This window comes from Dasypus novemcinctus, chromosome 18, assembly GCF_030445035.2.
Source record: "Dasypus novemcinctus isolate mDasNov1 chromosome 18, mDasNov1.1.hap2, whole genome shotgun sequence".
Classification (NCBI taxonomy): domain Eukaryota; kingdom Metazoa; phylum Chordata; class Mammalia; order Cingulata; family Dasypodidae; genus Dasypus; species Dasypus novemcinctus.
The window spans coordinates 4,589,548-4,611,017 of record NC_080690.1 but is presented as its reverse complement, the minus strand read 5'-3'; the positions used below and the strand labels follow the sequence as shown (position 1 = coordinate 4,611,017).

Below are 21,470 nucleotides of genomic sequence, written 5' to 3'. Positions count from 1 at the left end.
ATGAGGCCAGGTCCACACATATTTTCCAGGTCAAGGTCACATGTGGATTCCTGAGCTTGTCCCTAGGCCCTTACTGTAGATCCCCTCTCCCACGCCATTCTCAAGTCTAGTGCCTTGTCATTCTTTTTTTTTTTTTAATAGATTTTTAAAAAAATTTTATTTATTTCTCTCCCCCCCGCCCCGACCCCGGTTGTCTGTTCTCTGTGTCTACTGGCTGCATCTTCTTTGTTTGCTTCTGTTGTTGTCAGCGGAACAGGAATCTGTTTTTTTGTTGTTGTTGCATCATCTTGTTGTGTCAGCTCACCATGTGTGCGGCACCATTCGTGGCACGGCACTCCTTGCGCACATCAACACTGTGCGTGGGCCAGCTGCACACGGGTCAAGGAGGCCTGGGGTTTGAACCGCGGACCTCCCATGTGGTAGACGGACGCCCTGACCACTGGGCCAAGACCGCCACCCCTTGTCATTCATAAAGAACCACACACCTGGAAGGCAAACGTCAAAGCTGAGGTGTAGGCCCTTAAAATAACATATCTAGAGCTAAATCCCCCCCATGTATATTTTTTGTTTTGTTCTTTTTTTAATTCTTTTTGTTTTGTTTTATCTTTTTTTAATATATTTTTAAACTATAATACAAATAAGAATCTGTCTCATAAATGCAACGTTTTACTGAGAGAAACGGTGTGAGCAAGCAGTGCACTGACCCAGGAGCGGGAAGACAGGCAAGGGTCAAGGGCAGGCTCTGCTCTTGGTGGCCCCATTCACAGCCAAGGAAACTGAGGCTCCGGAGATGAGGCTCACTGAGAAGGAAGTGGCACAGCTGGCTCCCTGACAACCTGCCCCTCCCATATGCTTGAGACGTGCAATCATTAGGTGATTGCCCAAATCTTTCTTGCACGCCTACTCCACACCAGGGGTGGCCAGGACCCACCCCCACCGCCCTGGAGGAGGCAGTCTCTGGAGAGGTGGGGACAGGGCTGTGCCCAGGGTCCTAGGCGTCCCCACCCACATTGTTGGGAACTTTCTGAGCAAAGGGGTTCAGGGGTAAGCTTGCGTCTAGCACAGAAGTTAAAAGGCCTTGAGGATTTGCTCGGTCCTGCTGCCTCCCTACCCTTTTCTCCTCCCCTGCCCCCAGCAGTGGCTGCATCTTGTCCTGAGAGATGCTTTAAATCCTTTCAGGAGGGGGCAAGCAATAGACTGGGAGAGGCAGAGAGGGACGTTTTTGTTTTGTTTTGTTAGCAGTATTATTGAGATACAGTTCACAAAGCATAAAAATCCACCCTTTCAAGGTGTACAAGTTGATGATATTTTCTTAGAATAGTCAGAGTTGTGCAGCCATCACCACGAAATAATTCCATTTTCATCACTCCAAAAAGAAATCCCTTATCCTTTAGCAGCCACCCCCTATTTCCCTCACCCCGACTTCCTGATAACCAATCTCCTTTCAGTGTCTATAGACCTGCCCATTCTAGACGTTTCCTATAAATGGACTCGAACATGTGGCCTCTGGGTCTGGCTTCTTTCACGTAATTTAATGTTTTCAAAGTTCAGCCATGTAGCACGAGTTGGGCTTGGGAATTGATAAGCTGCTCGATGCAGGTTACCTTCCTCCATTTATTCCACAGTTATTTACTGGGCACCTACTGTGTGTGCCTTGGGGGGCAGGGAGGGGGGAATGAAACCAAAAATAGCCCGTGCCTGCAGCGAGTCCAGGGGGAAGAGGAAGTTGTTTACTTCTTCGTCTTGGAAGGCAGTCAGAGCTGAAAAGAAACAGCCAGCTGGCATTTGGGCGCGGGGCGATGTGCCCGGCGCGGGGACAGGCCGCAGCCGCAGGGCCCTGGAGGCAGGTGAGGGGCGATGACGTCAGCACGACGCCCCCTTCTCGCCACTCAGGTGCCCGCACGCACGCCCGCCCCGCGAGGGCCGGGACCTCGGCGGCGCCGTCCACGCCGCGTCCCCGGCGCCCGGGACCCCGCGGGGCGCCCGGCGGGCATGTCGCGCAGCGCGCTGGTGGCCTGCCTGCTCGGCGGCCGCTGCCCGGCGGGGGGCGGCGGGGCGCCCGCGGGACCCCGGCCCGGGCCCGGCCCGCGCGCGCCGCCCGCCCCGGGCGCAGGCCCCGCCTCGCCGCCGGCTGCGCCCACCTCCTCCCGGCCGCCGCCATTGGCCGCGCCGCCTCCGCCCTCGGCCTCGCACTTCCTGGCGGAGCCATGGCCGCGCGCCCCGCCGGCCCCGGGGCGCCCCGGCCCCGCCGCCCCGCCCGCCCGCGCCCGCCGCCGGGGGTCGCCGCGCCGCGCCCGTAGCGACCCTCCCAGGTGGGCCTCCGCGCGCGCGCGCCCCTACCCAACCCTGCGCTCCCCCGCGCGCGCGCGCCGTCCAGGGGTGCGGGGCGGCGGGAGGGGGCAGAGATCGGGAGGGTCCCCAGCCCCGGCGAGTCCCGGACCCCCACCGGGGTGGGTGCAGCTGGGCGGGGGGGATACCTGGGGGGTGCTGCCGCCGCCTCCCCCGCAGGTGAGACAGGTGCGGCCTGTGCTGCGGGGCCCCGCGCGGCCCGCAGGTAAGTCCCCCCGCGGCCCGCCGCGGGCACCGGGCTCCGGCCCGTCCCCATTCCGCGCGGCTCCGCCTCCCCGGCCCGGCTCGAGCCTGCCGCGGCGGCCGCTGTGCCGGCAGTTTCGCCCGGGAGTGCCGGGGTCCGAGCGAGCGACGGCGGCGCCCCCGGAGACCCTGCGGGCGAGATTCGGGACGGGGGCTCCCTGGCAATTTCCACAGCGCCCACCTCGCCTCTGGCCCAGTGTCGATCCAGGACCTTTTAAGTGATCTCTGCGGAGATTCGTGGTCTTGAGCCCCTCGCCTGCTTCCAGAAAGGAGGCTTGGGGCAGTCCCCACTCAGGTAGAAGTGGGCCCCAAAACACTTGCCCCGAGTCGAAGGCGGGAGCCTCCAGCCGCGGAGAAACTCGGGCGATCTTGGCCTAGAAAAGAAAGCTTTTAGCATTGGAGAGCAAAATCCAGCCCTGCCTGGCCCCCTGCTGTGGTGGGCAGCCGGGACCTCCCTTTCTGCTCTGTGACCTTGTGAGAAGCCTCTTGCCTTCGTGAGTCCGGGTGGCCTTGGCGTGAAAATGACCGTGGCACTATCGCAGAGGGTCTTGGTGAAGCAGAAATGAGAATTGTCAGGGGCTGCAGTCGGCACTGTCTGGGTGCTGGCTCCTTCCCTCCCCTCTGCCAGCCTCCCAGCTGCCCAGGGGTGCTTAGGGAGGACCCAGCTGGCTGCGGCGTGTCATTGTCACAAAGTTGCTAGTGTGTCAAGAGAAATCTAGTGCCATCCTCCCCTGGGAGCTGGGCAGGATGGGCTGTGCCCACACCCATACCTCCTGCGGGAATGCTGGAGCCCCTCTGTGTGTCCCTGATGATCCCAGGACAGGGCTGATTTCTTGTCACCTTTATCAACAAAGGCTATGTGTTGGGTTGGCAGCAAATTGAAGGCTCTTCCCGTGAACTCAGCGGCAAAAGAGTTTCTCCTTAAACCCTCAGTCCCAGTGTGTGACTTGTGCCCATCTCATTGCCTTTGTCCTTCCTCTTTGTGCCACCTCTCCCCGCCTCCCCCCCTCCCCCCAGCCCAGATGGCCCCCAAAAGCCTGGCTCTGTGATATTAGTGAGTTACCTGGCCTTTCAAACCTGGAAGAAACTTTAGCAAGGTATGATGCACTCACCCATTCATTAGACTTGACGAGCTCCAGAGAGGCTGGCAGACTTGCTCAGCATTTCCATGCATGTTCCAGGCAGGGCCTAGGTCCCAGCAGAGGTTTCCTGCCTGCCGATCCCGGGCTCTTTTGTAGGCCTGAGCAATTCTAGTCAAGGGGTCAAGAGCACAGAAGCCTCCCTGCTTGGAATCGTGGCCCTACTGCTTCCTAGCTTTCGGATGCTGGGCAAGTTATTTTGCTTCACCGATAACCAGTTTCCTTCTCTGTAAAATAAGGATGATAATAGTACTGGCCCAGAGGGGTTTTTGTGGACAGTGTCCTGTGTCTAGGACGTGCCTAGTGTGTGACAGTCATCACTGTTTCACTGTTTCAAAGCCCACAAATTTATTCTAACATTGGACCATACTCAGCATCGTGGTGAAGGGGCTGGGTTTTGGAGATGGACAGAGCGAGGCCTGAGTCCCAGCCCCCGGCTCACTGACCTGGAGCTCAGTATCCTCATCGATAAAATAGGATATTAAAAAAATAAAGACAAAAAAAAAGGACCTCATATTTACCAAATTCATTAAAAAGCTTACTCAAATAAATAGGTAGGTAGATAGATAGATAGATAGATAGATAGATAGATAGATAGATAGATAGATAGATAGGATAAGTGATGGCCTCTTAGCTGTGGGGGTCATAGTCTGGGCTCCAAAACAGCTGTTACCATTATAACTGAGACATACCTACAGGCCGAGTTCAGATCAAGCATCAACACGTAGGTGTTCTTCGGACATAAACTAAAAGTCACAGTGTTGTCCAGGCTTCAGATGATAAAGGATGGCTCGTTCAATATCCTGTCTCATTCTGACGACCTGATTTTCTCAACTCCAAGCGTGACAGATACTCGCCCAATCAGGCAGCGCTTTCTTCCCCTCTCTCCTCTGTCTGTCTTCCCTCTTAATCCCCACTGATGTCTGCCAGCCAGGCCTGCTATTATCGGGTGACCTGTCGTTGTTACTATCTGCTTGTTACTATCTGCTCTAAACCCCGTTCTTGTTGTAGGGCTGCGACCTCTTTTACAATGGAGGGAAGCAGGCAGACGCGAGTGTCTCGGCCATACAAGATCAGCGAATCTTCAAAGGTCTGTGATGCTGCTCGTCACCTGTGGGAATTGCCTGAGGAGTGATTTTTTTTTCCGATTAACTGATCCTCAATGTGCAGGCGGGTTTTTTTTTTTTTTGGTGGTCACCGTCCCTGATAATCTCAGCCATAAGCTCAGGTAGACAGAGTCAGGGAATGGGAGATGTCATCAAATCAGAGAAAGCTGGAACTGCAAGGGGCTTTAGAGGTGCTGTGGCCGGACGAGTTGTTTTCGGGGAGTCATGTCCCAGCGCTTCCTCTGTGTCACAGCTGACGCCTCTCCACCTGGCGTCGCGCCTGGGAGGCGGATGGGGCGGGGTGGGGACCTGTGGGGTTGGCCGCCCTCCACGTGGGTGTCCGCTGAGAATCCCGGGCTCCCGCCCCTGGCGTGGGCCGGGAGGAGCCGATCGCAGCCCTGGGTGTGGAGTGCCCAGTGCGACCTCCCCGGCCTTGACACTGGCCGGGTCCCTGAGGTCAGGGCCACGCCCCCACTGCCTGCTTCAGAACCATCCTGTGGAGAGCGTGTCTAGGTGGAAATACCTGTGCCCGAGCTCACCCCAGACCTGCTGAATTAAAACCTGAGAGCGGAGCCCGGGAAAACCCTACCCTTCAGCAAGCCCTCTAGGGGCCCCCACAGCTGTTCCAGCTAAAATTTGGGGGAGAGTGCCCATTCATACCCATCTCACTGGTGTAAATGATAATACCTCCCCCCTCTTTTAAAGTCCTTTTCAGGAGATTGAATTATCCGCTTACCTGGGATCGTGCCTTCTCAATGGGGGCGAGATTGCCTCCAAGGGGGGTGAAATTTATTGGGGGTGGGCGGAGAAAAATGTTCCTTTGTAATATATAAAGCACTGCTATATATGCGGTGTATGAGCGAATAAATAGGCTCTATATCTGTGGTAGTAATACTGAATGGGAACTATGGGGGAAATGAGCTATAAAAGCTCTGTAGCGGGCAAAAATGGAGAAAAGGTGGAAAACACTGCTTTAGGTGAAAGAGGCTCTACAGATGTGCGTAGAAAAGCAGGGTGCCATCCTCAAGAGAGGCGATTTGCCTAAGAAACAGTTTCCTATTCCCATCCGAGTTTCCAAGAAGGCCTTGCCAAGCGCGGCTTTACATGTGCTGTGAAAACCCAGGAAGGCCTTGCCGCTTTCTCAAAGGGGCTTTGTTAGGGAGCTTGGCTGTGGGGACGGTGTGGCTTTCCAAGTGTGATAGCACTAGAAATCTTTGTCTCTTAAACCAGATTCTGTGTCTGTTTTTTCTGAAGCGAGGCTTTTAGGAATAGGCTTCTCTGTCCCTTGGCTGACTGTATTTACAATTTGAACATTTTCTATCAAAAAGTGCCCAAATCATAAGTGTACCCTTGAGGTTTCAGACATTAATCACCCACGGACCCAGCACCCAGATTTTAAAAAATATTCTCAACCCCTAGAATCCCCCTCATGCCCCCTCGAGTCCCTGCGCACAAAGACCTAGCCTCCTACCTCCTAGCACCACAGTTTTGTTTTACCTGCCTTCGACCTAACTTTAGACAGAATCATAGGGCAGGCATGCTTTTGTGTCTGGTGCAACGTTACGCTTGTGAGACTCACTCGCATTTTTGCATGTAACAGATTGTTCTAGATTGCTCATTCTCAGAACTGTGGGGTCTTCCACTGTACTGTGTGACCACCATTATTTATCTAAAACGTGTTGCTCTTTGTTGATATTAAATTCTTTTTTTTAGAATTATATACTTTAGGCCATTTTCCATTTTAACCACTTTCAAGTATCCAGTTCAGTGCTGTTAATTGCATTCACAGTGTTGTGCTACTACCATCACTGCCATCCATTGCCAGCACTTTTCCATCACCCAAAGAAATGGTTTCTTTTTTTATTATTTTTTACTTTTTTAGGGCAGTTGTAAGTTTATAGAAAAATCATGCAGAAAGTACATGCACACACACAGGTTAAGTTCTTTAAAAATATGTAGCATCCTTGTCTGCTGCCTTCTCTTCGGTATTAGCCGCTGAGTTACTGCATTTCTGCCTTGCATTTGATGAAGACACTAAAATGTGAAATCAAGGAATAAGCAGGGCTAAAACCATCTTGAGGTCGGAGCTTTGGAGTCTGTGAAGAGCTAAAACACAGTGACTGATGTCACGTGTGTGTGTGTAAGTTGTCCTCACTGCAGCTATGCGGAAATATCGGATGCGGGTTATAGAGGAGGCCCAGGTGAAGACTCAACATGCCTGCTTACCGTGACCCGGATTTAGAAACAGCAGCTGCTCTTTTCCCTGGCTTGCTGGAGCCGACGGTTCCCCAGCCATTGTCCAGTGTTTTCCCTGCCCCCCTCCCCGGGCCACACACATCCTGAGGTCATGGGCAGCTCCCTCTAAGCATGGCGGTTCCTCAGGATTACCGCCCGGATGAGAGACAGTGGGGGCCAGAGCCCCCTCCCTGGCTTCTCGGGATGGGACGTCTGGACTGTTAATCAACAGCCTGCTCCTCGGGCACTTTTTTATTTCCTTCCTTCAATCCCCACCTGAGAGGGGCCCTGTATTAGTCAGCCAAAGGATGCTGATGTAAAAATACCAGCAATCTGTTGGCTTTTATAATGGGTATTCATTTGGGGTAGAAACTTACAGTTACCAGGCCGTAAAGCGTAAGTTACTTCCCTCAGTCTGTTGCCACGTGTTGGAGCAAGATGGCTGCTGACGTCTGCAAAGGTCCAGCTTTCCTCTTCCTCCTTCAGCTCCGTGGTCCCAGTTTCTTCCTATCTCAGCTGTAGGCTGGGATAAGTCTCGTCTCTCTCTCCAGGGGCATATTTCTCTCCTGGCTCAGTTCCTCTGCTCTCTGCACAAGATCAGCTGTAAACTGTCAGGCTCTCTCTCTTCCCGGGGCCTCTGCCATGTCTGTGGAACCGTCTCTATTCCTCTGTGTTCTGTGTGTTTACTTCCGGGGGCTCCAGCATCAAAAAATTCCAACTAACTCCTCTGCCATGTTGTTTTCTCGGGGAGTCCCTGCCCACCCAGGGGGTGGGGATTCAGTGTCCTACTGATGGGGCCCAATCAAAGCCTTAATCTTTATATTTAATCAAGTAAAAGTGAAGTTGAATTTAATACAATCAAATATGCCCTGAGGAGCAGACCAATTCACAAACAATCCAATATCTATTTTTGGAATTCATAAATAATACCAAACTGCTACAGGCGCTCCGCCAGTGTCTGTTGGAGCTCAGGAGCATTCCTGCTTCCCTAGAAGCCACACCAGGCCAGCGAGGCTCCCTGCGCAGAAACAGAATTCCCAGGCAGCCCCGCCTGGGGCCTGTGGGCAGTGTGGCCTTGGAAGTGGGAGCCAGCCTCCCAGCACAGCACGGCAGGGAACTTTAGGTTCTGTCTGCTTGGGGCCCTCAGAAGGGCGTGAGGACGGAGTTAACTGATGTTGGAATTAGCCAGAGGAGGAAGGAGCACATGAGAAAATAAAGGAGCCAAATCAAAAACGCGTTGGAGGCAGTGAAGAGCAGATTTGGTGGGGAAGAAAAACCTGAAACCTACTGCTGTCGGATGTGTTCACATACAGAAAATACATGTTACTAGAATCAAAATTAGGGGGGAAAATCATAGGACTGTACCATACGGTGACCTCTAGTGTAAGTGATGGGCTAGAGTTACCAGTGCAATTATGAGAATATTCTTTCTTCTGTTGTAACCAGGTGTACACTCAGGCAAAGTGATTGTAATGAGGAACTCTGGACTTTCTGCATGATTTTTCTGTAAACCTACAATTTCTCTAGTTAAAAAAAATTTTTTAATTAAAATGAAAACCACTGCTGCAGAATGCCTGTTGAGAAATGATGACCGAGGTTCGCAGGGTGACGTGGGCCGGGCACGCAGCTGCCAACCCCAAGGCGCCAGGGCCGCCTCCTTGGCCTCCCAGCATGCAGCTCCCTGTTGCAGGCTCGTCCCGAGCCAGTCCTTTTCCTCAGTTGCCCCCGAACAGACCAGCTGATTAGATGACATTTCCTAATAGTCTATTTTCCCTACATTGAATTTCCTTATTGTTTTTGTAGCAAATAAAGAAAGCAGAGTATGCTATCCTGAAAGTGCAAGGTGTAATTATTTAGTCCTCCAAGGGTTTATAAACCATGGCCAGGTCTGCCCTGTCCTGTATCCTCGAGAGCACCCAGCAGGCACCCAGCACTCTGGAGGTCGACTGACTTGAATGCCCTGAATTCATTCATTCATAGGTTCATTCATTAACTCCGGTGGAGTGCGGTGACTCAAGGTTTGGGCTCTGGAACCAGACTGAGGTGCAAACCTAGCCTTGCTGCTCAGTCTTCGTGGACTTGGGGCAAGTTGCTCAGCCGCTCTGAGCCTCAGTTTCCCTCGTCCAGAAAATGGGGCATTGTTTCAGACACTCCTTGGAGCACTGCTGTGATGCTGTGTTATCCACACAGAGGCGCTCTCAGGGAAGCCAGCGTCCTGTGCTTTGTTCACCGCAGAATTCCTTGAGCCCTGGCGATCACTGGGTGAAGCCACGTTTCTCAAAGTTGGGTCCCTGAAGCACCTGGGTGCAGACATGTGGCCGTGCCTCTGGGACCCACGACCTCCCTGGCTGGATCAGTAGAGACGGCACCCTTGTGGGGGCTGTGTATACCCTGCTTAGGAGACTTGGAGAGAGCACATGGCAGCTTTCCCACTGCAGGCTCATTAGCTCCTCCAGCTTAAGTGGTAAATCCCTCATCCTCATTTGTGAGATGAGGAAACGGCAGCTCAGAGAGTTGCCGTGACCCACCCAGGGTCACACAGCTCGTCAGCGGCAGAGCTGGGATTCAGACGGGTTCTGTCTGGCTGTAGAGTGCGTCCCCCGGCCACCTCGCTGTCCTCACAGGACAGCGTGTTCATGAGGTGTTGGGGGGGGGGAGAAGAGAGAGAAGGGAGGGGGAAGAAGCAGGGAAGAGGGAGGGAACGCACGTGTACACCCAGTACAGGTGTGTACAGAGCCCCCATCTCCCCCGTGCATGCTCTGACATTGAGTATCCTGTTCTTCATTCCATTCCATTGACCACGCTGGGCCTGCCCCGCTGGGGAGATTTCAGGGCCCTGCAGGCTGGGGGGGGCGGGCGGCGCAGAGGCCTGACACCCCCTCTCCACACAGGTCTACCGCTGGGCCGACCACTCGAGTGCGGTGCTGCAGCGGCTGAACGAGCAGCGCCTGCACGGCCTCTTCTGCGACGTCGTCCTGGTGGCGGACGAGCAGCGCGTGCCGGCCCACCGCAACCTGCTGGCCGTGTGCAGCGACTACTTCAACTCCATGTTCACCAGCGGCATGCGGGAGGCTTTCCAGAAGGAGGTGGAGCTGGTCGGCGCCTCCTCCGTCGGGCTCAAGGCCGTGGTGGACTTCCTGTACGGCGGGGAGCTGGCCCTGGACGGCGGCAACATCGACTACATCCTGGAGACGGCGCACCTGCTGCAGATCTGGACCGCGGTGGACTTCTGCTGCGAGTACCTGGAGCAGGAGGTGAGCGAGGACAACTACCTGTACCTGCAGGAGCTGGCCTCCATCTACAGCCTCAAGCGGCTGGACGCCTTCATCGACGGCTTCGTGCTGAGCCGCTTCGGCACGCTGTCCTTCACGCCCGACTTCCTGCAGAACGTCTCCCTGCAGAAGCTGTGCATCTACCTGAGCAGCAGCGAGGTGCAGCGCGAGTGCGAGCACGACCTGCTGCAGGCCGCCCTGCAGTGGCTGACGCAGCAGCCTGAGCGCGAGGCCCACGCCCGCCAGGTGCTGGAGAACATCCACTTCCCACTCATCCCCAAGAACGACCTCCTGCACCGCGTCAAGCCGGCCGTGTGCGCGCTGCTGCCCCGCGAGGCCGGCTGCGAGGGCTTCATCGAGGAGGCGGTGCGCTACCACAACAACCTGGCGGCCCAGCCCGTCATGCAGACCAAGCGCACGGCGCTGCGCACCAACGAGGAGCGCCTGCTCTTCGTGGGTGGCGAGGTCTCCGAGCGGTGTCTGGAGCTGAGCGACGACACCTGCTACCTGGACGCCAAGAGCGAGCAGTGGGTCAAGGAGACGCCCCTGCCCGCCCGCCGGAGCCACCACTGCGTCGCCGTGCTGGGGGGCTTCGTTTTCATCGCCGGCGGCAGCTTCTCGCGGGACAACGGAGGGGACGCGGCGTCCAATCTTCTTTATAGGTATGACCCCCGCTGTAAACAGTGGATCAAGGTGAGATTAAAGCCAGATTATTTCTTTACTCTTGAGGACTCTTTCTGACTTCCTTAAGCTAGCCTCGACTCCCCCTTCCTCCTTTGGGGCCTTGATGCCTGCCTGTCCCGCTTCTGAACAAGGTGTGACGCTAAAGCGATGAGCGGTGTCGTTCCCACGCTCCCCTGTGGTGCCCATGCCCCGGCGGGGGGGGTGGGGGTGGGGCCGCCTTCAGGACGGTCAGCCACTGTCCAGAGCAGCGCTGCCCGATAGAATGTTCTGTGCTGGTGGAATGTTCTAGACCTGTGCCGTCCAACACGGTATCCACCAGCCGAGTGTAGCTTTTGAGCGCAAGAGGTGTGGTGAATGCGACAGGAGCTGAAATTTCCATTTCATTTCCTTTGTAATCAATTGACATTGACGCTTAAGCAGCCACCCGGGGCTGTGGCTGCGCACAGGGCAGTGCAGGCCCAGAGCCCTGACCCGGAGCTCAAACAATGTGCCTCGTGCCTCGGAGCGCCATCGAGCTCCTCTTTTGGAAAGCTTTTTGGAACTAGGTTCACGAGCCCGTGGAGGCTCACGCTTGGTGCAATTTCTGGCCCCGTGGCAGTGGGCTAGTTACGGGACGAGCGTGGCCTTGGGGTCACACCTGGTTCACAGCCCAACTTGGCTAACTCGTAGCTGGGGGATTTCACACTGGTCCTCAGCCCTCTCAAGTTCCCGCTCCCCAACCAGAGATGGGCATGGGGGCCCGTCCTTCTAGGTTCCATGGCCTGGTAGCGGACCCCGATTGCCAGGTACCTGGCAGAGGGCACGTGCTCCTCTTCTCCACAAGTGCCACCTGTGAAACTCCGTCTCATTCTCTCTACTCACACATCAGGATTTTCACTTAACTCGGTGTTTCCCCAAGCTCAAAACTCAGCCTGAATGGACCCAGGTGACCTTCTGATTTTGTTCTCAAATACCCAAGTTCCAAGTCTTGCCCCGAGAAAGAGGAAGGAGATAAAAATGTGCCCCCCGGCCTTGGAGCCTATCCGCAAAAGCTTTTCAGCAGTGGCAGCCTAAATGGCTGGTCTTTTTTGTGGGACCTTGATTGTTTGTGGGTTCTACTTGGATATACTTTTTTAAAGTCGGTTCTTCTACTTTTTAATTTTCTACCAAGTGCCGCTTTTCTGCCCCCATTGACATGGGTGACGGCATTAATTAAAAATATTCCTGATGGGAGTAAGAGGGGAATGGTGGATTTTTATTTTAGGAATCCCTACATCAGCAATTCTGAGTTGTGTGCCCCTAGGTCCACAAGGTAGACCAGGCAGCCAGACAAGTTTGGGGATGGGTATTCTCTTTCTCCCTCTTGGGGATCCGTGATCCACCAAGGGGACCTCAGGAGCTCTGAAAGAACCCCTCTTTACTCAAGTTTAACTCCCATCTCCCAAACTCACTTGGCCTCTGCCGCGCCCGCCTGGGCTGCTTGCTCCGGAGAAGGTATTTGGGGATCACAGTGTAGGTGTTGACAGATTTCCAGGGAGGGGAAGGTACAGGTGTCTCACCTCCGCAGGTGGCCTCCATGAACCAGCGGCGGGTGGATTTCTACCTTGCCTCCATTGAAGACATGTTGGTGGCCGTCGGCGGCCGGAACGAAAACGGAGCTCTCTCGTCGGTGGAGACTTACAGCCCCAAGACCGACTCCTGGTCCTACGTAGCCGGTTTGCCGAGGTGACCAGGGGCTTGGGGGCAGACTTCACAGGCGGTGTTTTTACGGGGTACGGTCAGTCCCCCCTCCCTTGGTGGATATTTTGATCTTCAGTTGCAGGCACACCTCACGGTCTACTGTAGGTATCTAAGTCTGTTCGGTTTCTGAGTTTTGGAAATGGGGTACTGCATTCTGATCATGAGGGACTCACCTGAACATCCCTCAGAGTCTGGCAGAGGGAGTTTAAAGAGGCGAGGGAACATCTCTGCTAGGTCAGTGACTCGGAGAGCCTCTGCCCCCACCAAGCCTGTACGCCCACCTGTGAAGTGGGGGTGTCGGCAACACCTGCCGCGTGGGCTCGTCCCATGATTAGATGAGAGGCTGCTGCTGAAGTCCTCACGAGGCACGCGGTGCGCAGCCGGTGCCCCAAGGTCGTGCCTTCCCGTTCTCCCACAGGCCCCACCTCTAGCTAGCTGTGCATTCAGTGAGATCCGACTGTTGTTACCGGTTAGCCAAAGGGTCACGCCGCTGGTGCGGGTGAAGCTGGAAGCACCCCCCGGACCCCCCCTCGGCGCCTTGGGACTTTCATCCCTGGGGGTTAGGGGTGTGTGCAGGGAACGAGCCTGTGCTCTGACGTCATGAGCTGGGCATGAATTCTAGCTGCACCACTCCCTAGTTACCGCCGCGTTCCTTTAGAAGTTGCCAGAAGCCGATCTGATACCTGGACGCTTGCTCGACAGTCCTAGGCTGCTCCTGAGTGCCTGGTGTCAGCGCTGTAGGTGGCGAGTCCCTCGCTAGCCGCAGAAGCCTGATGGGATGTGGGTGATTATCCATATAACTTGTCATCCGAACCAGAGGAGAGGGAATGGGACATGTCAGCCGTGTCCATCTGGCCCTGTCCAAACACACCAGGACCCCCCGCCCTCCCCAAGTAGAGAGGCTTCATCATCCCATTTTACAGACAGAAGGGAGGCGTCACAACAGCCACGAGAGCCCCTTGTCACGTCCCCCATGCCACACGGGGTGACTGATGGACCTGACACACCCCGGCCGTTCTGTCAGGGTTTTCTTCCCTGCTGAGTGGGCCTTCAGTGCAAGACGTGGCTGTGAGCATACCCACTGCCCCGTCACCGTCAACCCACAAATGTGAAGGTTGCCCCCCCCCCGGCTTTTCTCCTCAGGGCCCCAGCTCCTGAGGAAGCGACCGCTGTCCTGAATTTCGCGACCTCCTCCCCTTTTCCCACCTCTCATCGCACCTGGCTTGCCTTTGGATCTGTAAATGTGGGAGGCGTCTGTGTGCGCCGAAATAGCCCACTGCGGAGGTGTTCCCAGTCATCCCGGGAAGGATGAGCCCGGACACATGATGACCCCCGCCCTGCCGGGGGGACCGAGACCCAGGGAGGGGACGGGGCTCAGCAAGCAGGGACAGAGCCTCCCATCGCCCCGCCCTGCTCCACCACTCCTTGCCTAACGACGGCCACCATCCGGAAAGCATTCCCGAGACCCCAGACCCGGCACTCGGCCCCCTCCATGCTTCACTTCCTCAGCTCCTTGAGCCCCCGCCCCCCAGCAGGGCGGGCCGTCCCCGCTGCGCAGCTCCCGGAGGCCCGGAGGCTGCGCCGGGCTCGGTCCTGAGCCGCTTGTCCCCTTGTCCGTCTCTCCACAGGTTCACGTACGGCCACGCCGGCACCATCTACAAAGACTTCGTGTACATCTCGGGGGGCCACGACTACCAGATCGGCCCCTACCGCAAGAACCTGCTGTGCTACGACCACCGGACGGACGTGTGGGAGGAGCGGCGGCCGATGACCACGGCGCGTGGCTGGCACAGCATGTGCAGCCTGGGCGACAGCATCTACTCCATCGGCGGCAGCGACGACAACCTCGAGTCCATGGAGCGCTTCGACGTGCTGGGCGTCGAGGCCTACAGCCCCCAGTGCAACCAGTGGACGCGCGTGGCGCCCCTGCTGCACGCCAACAGCGAGTCGGGCGTGGCCGTGTGGGAGGGCCGCATCTACATCCTTGGCGGCTACAGCTGGGAGAGCACCGCCTTCTCCAAGGCCGTGCAGGTGTACGACCGCGACACCAACCAGTGGAGCCGGGGCCGGGACCTGCCCAAGGCCATCGCCGGCGTGTCTGCCTGCGTGTGCGCCCTCCGGCCGCGGCTGGAGGACAAGAAGAAGAAGGGCAAGAGCAAGAGGCACCAGGACCGGGGCCAGTGACCGAGCCCCCCCGCCACGCCCTTCGGGGGCCTCGTCCCCCCCTTGCACCTCTGAGAGCGTCTCCGTAGACCAGCAACGACTTCTTAGGATCCTGGAGACGGGATAGTATAACCCTTAGCTGCTTTTTTTTTACTTTTATGATGCTGGTATTTCTACGATAGCACAGTAAATGATTAAATATTCTATATATTACTTTGCATATTATCTTGCCGAGGACTTAAACCTGGGCCCAGGCAGTCAGTTTCCCCTGGTCTCTGTCCTGGGCACCTTCCCAGGTGTCAGATCCCTTTGGCGTCCCCTAACCATCCCACTGAGGGGTCCAAGGGCAGAGGTTCAGCAGGTTTCAGAGCAAAACTTGGGGCCTCAAAGGGATAGTTCAGATCAACTCATTCAACTCCACCCCCCCCTGCAAGCCTGGCTGACCATTAGGAAAAAAATACAGATTCCTAGGCCCCCCTCCAAATTTCTGATACCAAAACTACCAGGACTGGGGGAACAGGACTGCCTGGAAACTATCTCCTCAACAATTCCCAGACAGATTGAGCACCCGCCACGATTGGGAGTCACTGGCAAGGCCAAGTGCATTCGTTTTATACAGGAGCACACGGAGACCCCAAGGGGGTGGGTGAGTGACCGAGGTCACCAGCTGGCCACCAGTCAGCTGAGACACAGGGCTGACTTGCCAACAGGGTGCCCTCCCTGGGATTTCCGTATCGGGTGACTCTTGCTTCCCCCAATCCCATTTTTCTCAGTTGGTTACCTTCCCAAGTTCTAAAAAGGTTGTAGGTAATCAAGAGAGGAAAAGCCAGCGTAAAGCCTTTTGTAAGCATCGTTCTGTAATCCATGCTTTGTTTTTTGTTTTCGTTTTTGTTTCCCGGGCCCACCATTTCTTATCTGACTGATGTACTGAGCTCCCAAAATCGACACTGATTTCTCAGGAAAGGAAAAGCCAGCCCCAGAGACTCTGCCCTCGTTTCCTGTGACCCTCCCCGGAACGCCGTCCGTCCCGCACGTGGCCCCCGGAAGGTGCCCGCACGTCTCGCGCCAACGCAGGGGCTGGATCCTGACGGCGGGCGTCTCCCCTGGGTCGTTCTGTGCCGTGGGGCAGATGATGTCCCAGGTCTCGATATCGTCGCTTCCTCCTCCCTTAAGTGGCAGGGTGAGGTGAAATAACCGCCGAGCGCCTTCAGGCGGTGAGTCCTCTGGGTCTATATAAGCTAATGATAAACGGGGGACACCTCCTTTGGAGATGAGTGGCTGCCCTGTAAGGAGGGCCCTGGGGCTGCTGCCCGAGCCCGTGTCTAACGTGCTGTGGAGGCTCCGAGTGCGAGGAGTTTTACAGAAGCCAGGGCAGGCGTTTCTGATCTACTCCTTGGCAGGAGTCGATGGCAGAGAACACTTCAGGATTTATTGTTGACAATGATATTAGAATATGAACGGTCTCAGTTCTTTTTTTTTTTTTTTTTAAGATTCTCTGCTGTGTTTCCTCTTCCTTCAGGGTTTACTGTGATTTTGATGGGTCTGTTTCTTTAGTGACCAGGACTTCAGTGGCCAGTGTTAATGCCCTGTGTTGCCAGCTGGCCGTGTAGCCTGCGTGTTTAGTTCCTTGAAGATGGAACTCCCTGGAGGCTCATAAACTGTCAAGAGTTTCTGCAAAAACAGACAACGACAACAAACTATCCACTTCTTGGCGACCGATCACATCAGCATATTAAAGGCTCTTAGAAGTCCTGCATTTACTGTTAACCTTCCGTCAACTTCTTGGAGCACGGAACCCTTTTTTGTTTCCTACCTAGACCTCCATGAACCCTGTTTTGTAGAACTTCTGCCACCTTGAGGCTCCCTGACAGCTCCCCCCATTCCAAGAAAGTTTTTCCCACTTGCAGACCTTCCAGCAGGCGTGGTGTGCCGTGTGCATCCATATCCCTGCCTCAGCCTGGTGGCCTTTCCACGAAAATCTGGGGGCCGGGCGGGATGAGCACACAGGAGGGCTATAAGAGTGGTCTGGGAGCAGGGTGGCTTTGGCCTTGTGGAGAGGGTGAACATCTCAGCCTATTTATTATTATTATTATTATTATTCTCATTATTATCAGGAGTTTTCCCAGGGTTTGGGTGCAGTACTGGCCTCTCCTGCCTCTTGTGCCTTGCAGGTTACCTACGATGTCCACCGGATACTTTGTGATGGCTTTCCTGATGCTGTCGAGGTAGTCTAATTTATGTAGCATCAAATTTCATGTCATTGAAGGTGAGAGCTTTCCTTTAAAGGCAGGGATGAGAAGGAAGTTTTATCTCATGGACCAGCTTCGAATAATTGCCAGTGGCTGCCTTGTTCCAGGAAAGGTCCCTGAGCTTGTTGGGGTCGGCAGGAAGGAGCAGCGAGGCCCAGGAGAAGAGGCTGGCAGCCCTGGCGCCAAGCTTTTGTCGTCTCTGTTTTCAAGATAGAAATGTCTCTGCTGTGCCATCCAGCCAAGAATGGGAGAGAATGGTTTTGAGCTTGGGTGGGCAGAGCTTGGGGATGGACTTATCCAGGTGGCCGATGGAACCACAAAATCATGAAAGTCGAGTGTGGTTTCCCAGCAGAGAAAAGGCTCCTGTCCTCACGGGCCAGCTAAGACAGAAACAGCGACCTGTGCCGTCAGGCTGAGCTGTCAACACCCCACGCCGTTCCACTTGAACTCTGAGAACACCAGGATCCCTTTTTGGTCTTTCAGAAGAGGCACGGTGGGCTTTTATCCAGGTTTTGGCTTTTCAGTTTTAAAGAATTAGAATTTTGCCTTCCTATTTGGGGTTGAATCCTCACCCAAGTTGGAACCCTGTTTGCATAACACATGAACATAGTGGTAGCAGGGACGGAGAGTAGAAAAGCTAAAGAGCCCTTGTAACTTACAGTGGTCTTTCTGCAGTTTACGACGTACATGTGTGGTCTCACCAGCTTCCTTGTGCTCAGGGCTCAGCTCTATTGGTATTTACAAACTTCTGCCATTTCCATAAGACCACCGGGCAGGACTTGCCCATCTCGTTCTGACCAGGCGCCGCGTGTCTATGTTTCCATTCTGAATGTCATTCCCCAATCCCTAAATCATAAAGTGACCTGATGGTGGCTTGGGTGGGACCCCAGAGGCCAACTCAAAGGGGTGTTCAATTTTGGGTGGGAACCCAAACTCCAAAGAGAAGAGGAGTCCCACCTCTGAGGTCCAGGGGCCCATCCGGAGAGTCCAGGTGAGTTAACCTTGAAGTTCAAGTACCCCAGCCCCCAAGTCGAGAATGACCTTTTGGCGATTTGCAGCGACGTGGGAAGTGAAAGACAACCCCCTTCTCCACCCCCCACCCCCAACTTGTGCAGAGTCGCCACCTTCACGCTCTCCCCTCATCCTCCGTGCCATGGGGCCCACCAGCTCCAGCCCAGGCAGCGTCTTTGGGCCCAAACCTGGAAGGGCAGCTACAGCCGTGGTCCCTTCCTCCCGGGTGTCTGGGTTGATTCTGAGCCTCCCAGAGGGAAGTGGGGCCTGCCTTCCGAGCCCCCGGGATGAACCCCCGTGGTGCAGGGCGGCCCCGTGGGCACCTGGAGATCCTGACCTGTGCATCTGCCAAGACTGGCAGTTTTTAGTTTTTTGGAAATGTTTTGATACTTTTGATACAATTTGCTAATAACTGTTTTGTAGACCGCCTGCTGGGGTTTCCATCTCCCGCCCCCAATCCCTCGAGTTTGTGCCAGACAACAAAAGGCCACAGTCAGCCTCTGCTTAATTTTGTCAGGTGGCCCGTGAATCTGACTGTCTGAGGTTCGCAGCTCAGCACGAGAGGGCAGGGATTCGCCAAAAGGGCATTTTAACTGTCTTAAGAGGTTCTGCGTTTCATCCGAAGCTCCTACCTCAGTGGCACATGGAAAGTTGAAGGGACAGCTGAGGACTGACCTAGACAAGCTTTCTCACGGGGGACATGACTGAGGCCAGGCTCCTCATCTGCTCCCCTCTTGAAAGAAAGCTGAGCATCTCTGAAACACGCAAAAGCCAGGAGGGCAAACCATCCTTGCACTTCTTAGAACTTTATAGAATCAGGGTCCTTGGCTCTTGGAGGCTGCTGAACGCCTGGAGGGTGGTTTTTTCCATGGATGGAATGTGTGACTTGCTAGGGTGATTTGGGGTCTCAAGAAATCGTCTATTGGTTGCCTTAGTGTAAAAAGTTGAACGAATGTAGAAATTTCGGCAGTAGAGGGGCAGGGGGGAATTAAACCTTTCCTTGTCAGTTTTCTCTGAGGAAAGGAACTCCACTTTTTCCAAGTTACTTGAAGCCATCATTATGGGTTTGCTCGCAGTGGAAGAGGGATTTTGTCCATTTGATCGATGGAGATGAATCATGAACCACCAGCCTCCTTTCAAAATTAGTAAGATATTTGACGACTAAGTAATTCCTGGGAGTTGTTCTGGTTACGAGTGTTACTGAAATCTGTAATTGTGTTGCGTGTGTGTGTTTTAATTTGTTCCTTTTCTATTTGCTCTTTTATGACATTCAAAGCTTTCCTGTATCTTTCCTTTTTTTAATTAATTTTCAGCACGTGGCTTTTTTTCCCCTCATTTTTAATTCCATGCAGAGTATTCAATTCTTGAAGTACATTCAAATAATTTGCCTGCTAGGGTATGGTTTATTTTATAATTACATTCCTAGTCTTGTATGATTATTGTAATGATCTTTTAGTCCTATTTTCTCTGCCTGTATGAAAAGAAACCCTCGCATGTTGAGCCCAAATATAATTTGGAAATTAACCAGACCGCCTCTTAGTGTTGTGGGAGGGGCATTTCGAGTCTGCTTTCACTGTGCTCTAATTACTATATTTTGCCAGGAATTTTGTTCAGATCCTCGATTACAGTACTAAGTCCCTGTGACCCGAAATCAAACTGCTTAAACGTGTGTCAATTGAGGCAATTCGATTAGAATAGAAAAATAGAAACCAGGGGAAACGTAGCTTATGACAGGCAATTTATTATCTTCATCAGGAAGACGCGGTGACATTTCTAAAAGAGCAGGGCCGGCTTCATTTCCCCTGCCTGCCTCGCTGGGGTTTTCCAAAGGCCACCGGCAGGTGCGTCCAGTTAGAACTGGGGCCCTTTGCCTGCAGGTACCCAGCAGGTGTGCTCTGGGGTGGAGGGAGGTCCCTGCCCTCTCATCACATCTGGAAGTTTGATCAGAATTCCCCTCTGCTAAACTGCCCCAAGCAGGACGCTGGCTGCCAGGTGCTAAGCCCTCCGCCTCATTATCTCCTTTAAGCCGCAGAAGAATCTAAGGCGAGAAATGACCCTCTCTTCGTTTTCCAGGCGAACTCCAAAGCTTGGGGTAATTGCCTTACCAAGGTCACGGGGCTGGAGGTGGTTTTACCGGTTTGGGCTCTCTCGACAGCAGAACCTTAGACAAGGCTTGGGGTGCTGAGAGCTTATGTGGGCGGTGGTCCCAGGAAGCTGGGATGGGACAAGGAAAGGGGCACAGCTACAAGGGGCTTTGATGACCCCTTGCTGACACAAACCACCCCCAACCCAGTGGCTTACAACAATAATCATTTCTTTCGCTGACAGAGCCGGGTGTTGATGGGCAGTTTCTCACCTGGGTCTCCCACACTTCTGTTTGGCAGTGGATAGTGCTGGAAATGCCTGAAGGCTCATTGCAAGCCTGGGGCCTCAGCAGGGAGACATAGACAGCTGCAGCTCTTCTCTGTCTATCTCCCGTGCCCCCTCTTTGGTCTGTCCACATGGTAGCCTTAACTGGACCCCTCACATGGCAGCCAGAGGCTCCCAGGGCACATGTGCCACGTGGCAAGAGCAGAAGCCACTTGGCTTTTCCTACCCCAGCCTCAGAAGCCGGGCAGCGTCCTTTGCTGCCTTCTCTTCGTGGAGGCAGCCACAGGGGCTGGCCGGGCTCGAGGGCCAGGGACGCAGGTGACCTCTCTCGATGGGAGGATGTCAGAATTTGCGGGCATGTCCCAGAACCTCGCAGGAGGGGCGGTACTGGGGTGGCTGCTGCCGGCGGCAGGGGCTGGGTTCGGTGTGTGGCACATGCCTGCCCCTTCAGTGGAGGCCAGCTCCCAGAGGCCTTGCCCCAGCTCCACTCCTGCAGCGCCCAACGCCGGCTCGGAGAAAGCGTCGAGGCGAGTGGCCGCGGGGGACAGTGGCCACGGGGGACAGTGGCCGCTCTCAGTGAGCCTGCACTGCCACTGGGGCTGGACTCGGGGGTGGCTGAGGGCCAGCCGTACCAGGGGGCCGCTGCTCTGCGGGGGTCCAAGTTTCCTGGGGCTGCCGAGACAAGTAACCACACACAGACGCTTATTCCCTTCCGGTCCTGCAGGCTGGAGGCCCGAGGTCCCGGTGCCGGCCGGGCCACAGTCCCCGAAGGCCCTGGGGGAGCCAGCTTCCAGCGTGGCCGTCCTGGGCTTGTAGCTGCACCACTCTCGTCCTGGTCCCCATCTAACCGTGGACTTCTCCGCGGTGTGCCTCCTCTTCTTGCAAGGCTGGCGGCACCGATTGGGGCCCCCCCTTAGTCCAGTATGGCCC

At 55.0% G+C, this 21,470-nt stretch overlaps 1 protein-coding gene and 1 long non-coding RNA gene across 5 annotated transcripts; one reads left to right on the top strand and one right to left on the bottom strand.

The window, feature by feature from the left end:
* Window positions 1-1,517: 1,517 nt before the first annotated feature.
* Window positions 1,518-2,579, bottom strand: LOC139436845 (uncharacterized). Its single transcript, XR_011646262.1, has 2 exons — window positions 2,478-2,579; window positions 1,518-1,760 (listed from the first exon to the last, which is right to left on the bottom strand). It is a non-coding gene; the product is annotated as an uncharacterized lncRNA (long non-coding RNA).
* KLHL36 (kelch like family member 36) lies at window positions 1,712-19,694 on the top strand. Of its 4 annotated transcripts, XR_011646261.1 has the most exons (6): window positions 1,750-1,847; window positions 4,743-4,821; window positions 9,964-11,037; window positions 12,575-12,732; window positions 14,376-16,124; window positions 16,465-19,694. XR_011646261.1 is itself a non-coding variant. In XM_004466989.4 (5 exons), exons 2-5 carry the CDS (start codon window positions 4,762-4,764, stop codon window positions 14,929-14,931), a joined length of 1,848 nt encoding a protein of 615 aa, XP_004467046.1. In that variant the 5' UTR covers window positions 1,712-1,847; window positions 4,743-4,761; the 3' UTR covers window positions 14,932-19,694. The 4 variants fall into 4 exon arrangements, 3 of the variants coding, with proteins under 3 accessions (XP_004467046.1, XP_071065142.1, XP_004467047.1); XM_004466989.4 differs by having other exon boundaries at window positions 1,712-1,847; window positions 14,376-19,694; XM_004466990.5 differs by lacking the exon at window positions 1,750-1,847 and adding an exon at window positions 2,132-2,312 and having other exon boundaries at window positions 14,376-19,694.
* Window positions 19,695-21,470: the final 1,776 nt, after the last annotated feature.